The sequence below is a fragment of the Malus domestica genome, chromosome 13 (assembly GCF_042453785.1).
Source record: "Malus domestica chromosome 13, GDT2T_hap1".
Taxonomy (NCBI): domain Eukaryota; kingdom Viridiplantae; phylum Streptophyta; class Magnoliopsida; order Rosales; family Rosaceae; genus Malus; species Malus domestica.
This window is the reverse complement of record NC_091673.1, coordinates 9,903,850-9,912,801: the sequence shown is the minus strand read 5'-3', so window position 1 is coordinate 9,912,801 and position 8,952 is coordinate 9,903,850. Positions and strand designations below refer to the sequence as shown.

Here is an 8,952-nt window from a genome sequence, read left to right as displayed (position 1 = left end):
AAGAAATACTAAACTTTGTCTCTACTAATTGTTGTCTTTGGAGATATAATTCCTCAAATCGGCTTCTTTTAGCAAAGTTAAGTCATACATTTGTTTAGCTAAACTGTGTCAATTTGAAGATTCAAAGCTCTGTAGATGACTTGAGAATAAAAAAACCTATTTAATAGTTGTCCACATCATCAACATTTGATAGTTGTTAATTTTTTTAAAAGGATAGGACCAATTTTGAATCTTCGCTGAAAATTGGGTAGTTATCCGAACTTAACCCTAAATATTGTATCGGGAAGGCATGCGTGGCCTCTTTCTAATTGTTGTCTAAGGCCTTAGGTTGAGCCGTCTCAAACATCACAAATCAACTAATTTGTGTGTATAGTTTTCACAAAACACAGTCCATTTGTTTATCACCTTCTTTACTACGTGTGGATCTAACTTTTGTTACATTTTTTTTTTTTTTGAGGAAACCTTTATATTGAATAAGACTAAAGTTGGTTAATTACAAGTATATCGACTTTGTGACTGGGAGAAGAAAAAAGAAGCACCACCAACAACTTGACATGCATACGTTACCAGAACTAGCAGTGGCAGTGCGCACTGGAATCTAACTCCAACCTTTATTCCATTCCAAAAAGTATACATTACTAACAGCTTTACAGCTACATTTATACTTGTAAAATTACAAGGCAATAGAAAGAAAAAAAGCCCCAGAGCCCTAAGCACTTTCCAGCCATGTTCAAATTTTCTGAAAAGCTGGGCCAATAATAGATGCATGAGATAGCCAAATCAGATAAGTTTAACCTGTTTGATGGCAAATAATAGGGTTCGATCGATTCATCCTACACGTAATTATTTAGAGAATTGTTATAAGCACTCTAAAATAATCATCTTACACTCTTGCCTTTCTTGTTTTCTTTCATGAAAAAAAAGTGCAAGATATGATTATATTGGAATGCTAATAACAATACTTCTTGTCAATTAATGTAAACAACATGTAATTATTTTGAGTTGATTTGTCAGAATATTCAGACGCTTCTGTCGAGCATTTCTTGATGCCTTTTGAAGGATAGAAGCTTTTGCAAGCGCATTTGTTTGTGAAACCTGTTAATGAACAAATCCGCAACGTGGTCTATCTCGTCTTCCAGCTTGAAATCCTGTCCTTCCTCTTTGGAATTCTTCACCAGATCGATCACAGACCCGCCAGCTTTGACATCGTCAAAGTTCTCATTTTCATCGAACAACGAGTGAGTGAGATCAGGGTACTTATCATCGTCATCGTCCTCCTCCTCATCTTCACCATTGTACCTTCGCATGTAGCTTGAAGTACCAGCTGTATGCGAGTACTCATTGGCCATGGCATTGTAGAGAACAAGCGCCTTGTTTTGGTCTCCTTCCTCCTCCTCCCCTTGATCACGGTGATCGTGACCTAAAAGGCTATGGATCTTGTGCGACACAGTGTCCATCAAAACCTTCTTGTTCTTCACCAATGAAAACATTATCAGGCGAGCTTTAGCGGCGCTGGTTTTGCTCTTGTTTTGGTCTCCTTCCTCCTCCTCCTCCTCTTGATCACGGTGATCGTGACCTAAAAGGCTATGGATCTTGTGCGACACAGTGTCCATCAAAACCTTCTTGTTCTTCACCAATGAAAACATTATCAGGCGAGCTTTAGCGGCGCTGGTTTTGCTCTTGATGGCGAGGGACTTGGCTTTGGCTATTGAGCTCAACAATGTGATTATCTGCTTCAAGAAAACAGAAGCCTTATTCTTCATGATTATTTTCTTGCTTAATTAGTCACAATTGCGATGAGTTAGTAAGGAAACCCTAGATTTCGATCAAAAAAGCAAGGAAACACTATATATTCAAGTGAACGAAACCTTTTGAAGAAAGAGTATGTAAGGAAATGTGAGATGCTCAAGAGAAAGAATATGATGGAAGCTTGATTATTTTGCATGAAGGAATACAAGAGCCTTAGGGGGGTTTATATAGAAAGCAAAAAGCTTCTACTTTTTTGGTGAAGGAGTGGGGTGAAAGTGTAAAGCAAAAAATAAGAAAAATATTTAGAACAAAATCAGAAACGGAAACTTCTTGTAGCACTGTACAGTGTGCCACATGGAGTTCATGATCTTTTTACGCAAGTGGAACCAAGCATCCTCGTCGAACACGACCTGTGGACAAATATGTGGGACGTACGATCGACTTTTTTTGGAGAAAAAGCTTGATGACGATGGTTATTTTAGGTGCACAAAACATATGTTAATTAATGGTTGAAGACGATTATGTCCCTGGGATTAGCCAACTAAGTAATGTCATGCAGGTGGGTATATAAAGTGGTTCTGAGGATATGAAACTCTCCCAGTTGGGGGTAAATATTTCACTTTATTAGGGTGCTAAGAAATTAAAGGTAATGAAAAGGAGTTTGGACGGTGGGAGTTAAGTAAAGCGGCCAGTGAAAAGTAATATTCAACGGAAAAAAGTGAAGCTATATATTCGTTGCTCATGCACTAAGTTTTGGAGTTAGGTGCATAAAAAAATGCAATAATGTTATATGAGTTATGTGCATGCTGAATGTGAATGTACTGAAATAATCCTACATATTATAATGCATGTTGTGTTATGCCCATGTATACAAATCAAACTTAATCATCAAAGTTAACAACTTATATAAAAACCATCAGGAAGTGGATTAGTAGTTGGGGACAAATTCTAAACCTGTATTTCACACGACACGTCATGAGTTCAATTTCTGACATTGGTGAATCACCTGATGATGGTTATGGGAATGCTGAAATGGTCTTTCGAACTTTCAAAATGGTGGATTGCCGCCCTTTTTAAAAAAAAATTACTTATAAAGAAAAAGTAAATATTAAATTAATTTTCCATGATAAAATAATTGATTACAAGTGGTGGCGTTACAAAGTGAAGTCAATACAAATTGCTCAATAAGAAATAAAGAACAAATCAATTTTACATATAAACAGCCAGGGTCATTTGTCATCGATTTCTCTTTTGAAGGACGATTGTATCGCTTGCTATTCTGGCAGAAATTTGATTCTGCACCTTGATAGCACTGTTTCATCATAGGAAATGGGTAGGAGATTATCTCCGCAGTGCTTTCATTGAATCATCCACAATTCGGTTGTCCCCTTGAACCTAGATCTTGGGATCTCCAGTCAGCTAGGTTGGGTTGCCATTATGGCGATTCTTAAAGATGTAGGCTTTTAACCGATTCTTCTCGATGATACAACTTACTCTCTGACCAAACATTTAAAAATTGGTACCACTAGGTTGACTACTCATTATATGGCCACCACAAACTTTATATCCATGCATGGAAATAACTTTCGTTTGAGAGTAGTTGTTTTCCAACGTTAAGTCCTCCAAACATATATTAGGACTTACTAAGTAATTTGATAACATTTGGGTTAACTCCCCCACATTTAAGGTATTTGCTAGAAGATCTCCAGCCTTTCAATACCTTAAAACTTCAATTATAAGTAATCGTTATCTCTTTCTAGAAGCAAATTACTTTTGCATTATTTTTAAGTATATCATATTTCTCAAAAATTGCTAAACCACCCCCACAATTCACACACATTGTGGTTGCTTTAATGCTATTAATAACTCTTTCATCATACATCATGCTTGAGAAGAAAGCCGATGAAAATAGATTTTCTATATCATATCTATCTTCACCTGTTAGGGCTCTGTCTTGACAACTTTCAAAGTTCCCATTGTTAAAGACTCATCTATAGAGTGCTTTAAGTCTTTCAAATAGACCTTGGCCCCCACAGTCTAATTGTCATCTTCCAAAGTTGAATAACTCATGCAAAATGAGTTTTACATGCATATGTTACAATGTAATAATGAGTTCTGACTACACCAAAAGACGTGTGTCCAGTTCTCTTAGGGTTATAACTTATATACCCTTTCATTTGAATACAACTCATTCCAACGAATCAGGTTTGACAATGTATTTTATCAATTAGAAATGCAAGTTGTTCGTGTGAAGTAAATTTTCTTGCGAACACTAAACTCAAACTTCACTTGAAATCACACACACATGGTAAAGCCTCTCAATTAGTTATGACTCATGGTACGATTCATGTAATCCCACATATGTGTTTGGATGTTTTACCAATTAACGTATCTTTTCATTTTAAATGCAAAAGATACACCATTTACGTTTTTAGCATGAAGACATGATTGCCAACTGCAAACTGGTGCCATTCATAGACACCATTGATCTCTTTCGTTAGTCTGAAAAGGATCAAATCATAACCACATCTCTGTAACTCAATATAGTTACCGTCTGACATAAGTCATCATGCCCTTTCAACATTTTTGGAAAGATGGCATCTGTTTAGTCTTTCATGCATTTGTTCGAATTTGAACAGTCATGGCCGTTCCCTTTTTGGGCTTAGCAGGGATGTAATTTCCAGCCTACCACATCCTTTCACCAATCAGTAGCCAATCTAGGCAAACGTTATGATTTATATTCAGATAATTAAACATATGCATGCCTGATGACATATGGTTTGAATTGTCAAACCGTTCTACCACTTTGTTTTATTCCAAGAAACCAATATGCACTCAAAAGGTTTAACATGAAAATTGCAATCAATTGTTCCAGATACATTCCTTCAAATCTGTGTGGCGCATTCTTTGGTAAATTAAAATTGCCAAATAATAACATCTGAAGTTGGTTTTTCAAACAAAGAGATAACTAAATAATTAATTGTCAGCATGCACCAAGATTAATATCATAATCATGGATCGTGATTCATATATAAAAACGGAAATATCAGTCAGTACTATGGTAAGAATACGATTCATTAGACAAGCAAATGTACCGCTTCACAATATATATGTCTTTGAATAGTCAATTAATATATGATATATAGGCAGCACTATTGTAATCAATATACATAACAATATTGGACGCAAGGATGAACATACAAAATTCTATCTCGCCAACATATTATAACAAATAAACCAATAAACTTGTCTTAAGATTGTTAGAGAAAAAAAATTAGGGTTTAAAAGCACTCATGAGAAACCAAGAATTGTTTAGGGCCAAAATGAACACAACCGAGCAACCACGAGGTGTCTGGAAGGGTATTGTGTGATTACTATTGTCTTAGTTTACACAAACGGCTGAGCAGGTCAAGACATTGTGTTCACTGATTATCCAAGTAAATCCGATAGTAATTCACTACGGAAGGTTCAAAGCCAAAAGCCACCTATCCCGATGCGGTACTTTTCCTATTGAATTCTCTCTCTGGTGTCTGCATTGTCATTTGCATGGTATTGAGTCAATTTCCATTCATGTGGGGGATTGTTGGAAAATTTAATAATATTATTATTATTTTAAATTTATTAATTGAATGGAAATTAGAATTGGAGCATTTTGGTAGAAAAATATGTCTACTCAGTTGCAACTTTTGACTCTTCATGAATAGTCACATACTTTCCAAAAAGGTATTTCACATTCTATAAATAGGGAAGCCCCCTTTAATCACAAAATAACTTTCATTTATATATATATATATATATATAATCATACATAGAGTGCACTAAATATTAGAGAGTTTCATTTAGTCCATATGAGAAAGTTTTCAACACAATCGTAGTTTATGGAGCCTTGTGATTTGGAGTGCTACTAAGGACGTGGTCATTGTATCTTGGGAGACATACGCCGATTAATCATGAGCACTGTAGTGGGGCGTAAATTTGTCTCAAGGACAAAGTGTCTAACACTTGCCTCGACCGTATTTTCAGGTTTTTCTAATCCATTATGTCATGTTCATTTAATATTAATTACTCATGTGCATGCATTACTTTGATATATAATTGCATAAATTATTTATTGATTTTCCATGTGAATTACACCCTAATTTTTGTTTCTAACAGGTTAATGGTTCTGTTGAAATCAATATCGAAGTTTGTGACAGATGAATGATAGGATCAATCGAGCACACACGTATACTAATCAAATGCATATAATATTTTGCATTTCATGACTTTTATGGGTACGTTTATGCATTATGCATGGTCTCCTTTCACACGCTGCAGCTATGTCATCAGTACATTGTGAACGTTAGAAAGGAATTCGAAGTTCTATTATATACGACATCGGTTCAAAATCAACCATTGTTTGATAGATTGACAAATCACAATCTACTTGTAATGAATCTAATGACGTATATAAGTTATAAGTTAGACTCCTTTGTACAATTAATTAGTATCCCACTTGAGATCTTAGTGATGAAAGTTTATTTAAAATTAATTTATCTACATCAACAACATCTAGCTTGACGTAGAACGGATGGTTGAGCGTATCGAAGAGGACAAACGTAAGGTTGGCAACAAAGCTCAAGGAGTGCAGGTCTGGGCTCAAGCGTTAGAATTGGGTGCATAATACATTTTTCGAAAGGAACGATGTAAGGAAGGGAAATGAATCATCTCAGGATCCCTTCCTCCTAATCCACCAAATCAGGGAATCTGTACCATTAAAATTTGATCTAACGGCTGAAATTATTATTACTTTTAAAGTGACCCCCTATTTGTAGTCGTTGAATTAAATTTCAATGATACGGATTCCCTGATTTGGTGATTAGGGGGAAGGGATCCGGAGAGGATCCCTTTCCGTAAGGAATAACATGGCTGGATCACCAGTTTTGCTTATGACATAGGGGTGATTTGGCCAATTTCCTTCGTTTACTATCCCAAAGCAGTATTTTAAGTTTTGAGGCTATTTTCGGAGGACTAGGTTTCTCTCCCCTCCTTTGTCCATCATCTTCAATCCCCTCCTCTCACATTCTCTTATTTTGTATTTCTCTTGCCATAAGAATTAATATAAGATGTTGATTTGGCTTAATCGTGATCGTTCAAATAGGAGAGGAGGGAAGATGAGGGAAGGGGAGGGAAAAAAAGAGGGGAGAGAATCCTACTTCATTTTCGGAACTTTGTTGATTATGTGTTTTGTTTCCTTTTAAGTTTCCAAACCCTATTAGGGTTTTGGTCGTTTTGGTCCCTTTTCTTACATCTGGAGATATGGAAGATAGAATATTTCAAGCCATGGCAGATTTCTACCTTTGCAAGGAAAAGAGTACTGAACAAACAATGGAAGCTTTATAGCTGTCATTCAGAGCAACTCCACCCATGGAGCCCTTTCCCCTGGCAATCCACTATTGAATTCACCTTATTGAACAATAACTGCATTTAATGAATAGTAACTACCCTTAAGAACAGTAATTGCCATTTGCATCTCCACCCTTGGAGCCCTCCCCCTGGCAATAGGCAATAAAATATTATTATTTTTTGTTTGTTTAAATAATACAAAATAAAATTATTTGTAATTTCGGATAAGATTTTTTAAATCGTTCTCGTTGCGCCACGTGTCATTTTATAAAAAAAACAAGTATTTAGCGATGGATTTCGATAAGATTTTTATCCAATGTCATCGTGCCACGTGTTGTTATCTTTTGAGAATCTTTGACGATAGATTTCGATCAGATTTTAACTCGTTCAAAATTGCGCCACATGTCATTATCCGAAAAAATAATTATTGGAGATCGATTTCGATAAGATTTTTATCCAATACGATCGTGCCACGTGTCATTATCTTTTCAGAATCTTTGATGATAGATTTCGATCCGATTTTTAACGAATGACGGCATGCCACATGACCTTATCTACAATCCAATCCTTTCTGAATCGTCCATATAATCCACCATCCATCCTCACAAATCTCACACCAATTTTCTCAACATCTCTATCTCATTATTCATAGTTTTTGCTTCTTCTTCACCATCCATCCTTACAATGTCTTCTTCTTCATCAAGGATGATGTGAGAAATCAATCAGTAAGAGGAAGAATTGTTTAACCAATATGAAGAAATGTTCAACCTTCAGATAGCCGAAAATGAGATGGAAGAGGATGAGGAGCGTACAAGGAGAGATGACAAAACAAGAATGGCCAGAGCCTCACATTCCCGTCGAGTCATCCAGACTGTTGCTCAGATATGCAAGCCCAGCCATTCAAGAAACTTTGATAGAAGCACAACTTTGATATGCAGGCCCAGCTGTGTAGAGGGGTGCTGTTCATGCATACTTCTGGACCAACAGGCATAACTTTGAATTTAGGACAATCTTTAACAATATTCCAACATTCTCACCGGTTGAATGATTTGTTTCTTGATTTGATTTTGGCAGCATACCATGCTTGTGCTTGAAGTTGCTACAAATGAATAAAAATGAAATTATTAGGTAACAAATAAATAATACAAACAAATAATAATAATGAAATTATTAGGTAACAAATAAATAATACAAACAAATAATAATAATCAAATTATTAGGTAACAAATAATAATAATGAAATTAGGTCACAAATAAATAATACAAACAAATAATAATAATCAAATTATTAGGTAACAAACAAATAATACAAACAAATAATAATTATGAAATTAGGTCACAAATAAATAATACAAACAAATAATAATAATGAAATTAGGTAACAAATAATAATAATGAAATTATTAGGTAACAAATAAATAATACAAACAAATAATAATAATGAAATTAGGTAACAAATAAATAATACAAACAAATAATTATAATCAAATTAGGTAACAAAATAATAATACAAACAAATAATTATAATATATTCTTACCTCATCCGCATAATTTGCCCCACTTCGAACATTACTACTAGCTTGTGTCAAGGCATCTTTCCACGTACTAAATGAATGGCTAAGTATTTTCCAACGACTGGACATCGATTCTTTGATTCTTTTCCCACTCATTTGCTCAAGAAATTTGGTATAAATTAAACTCCACATTTCTCGCAACTGCATCTCATTACCCGTATGGGAATTATGAGTAACTTCAACCCAGCTAGTGCACAACGCAACATCTTCAAGAAGCGACCAATTCGTACCTGCATCAGTAGTC

The 8,952-nt window shown here is 35.2% G+C and overlaps 1 protein-coding gene across 1 annotated transcript; it reads right to left on the bottom strand.

The window, feature by feature from the left end:
* Positions 1-592: 592 nt before the first annotated feature.
* LOC103423901 (uncharacterized) lies at positions 593-1,941 on the bottom strand. The gene has a single exon (XM_008361975.4). The coding sequence runs from the start codon at positions 1,761-1,763 to the stop codon at positions 1,020-1,022; it is 744 nt and encodes a 247-aa protein (XP_008360197.1). The 5' UTR covers positions 1,764-1,941; the 3' UTR covers positions 593-1,019.
* Between the last annotated feature and the right edge of the window lie 7,011 nt (positions 1,942-8,952).

What these genes read in the sequence shown, in the direction of transcription:
- LOC103423901 (XM_008361975.4), bottom strand. Translation starts at nt 1,763, where the DNA reads ATGAAGAATAAGGCTTCTGTTTTCTTGAAGCAGATAATCACATTGTTG.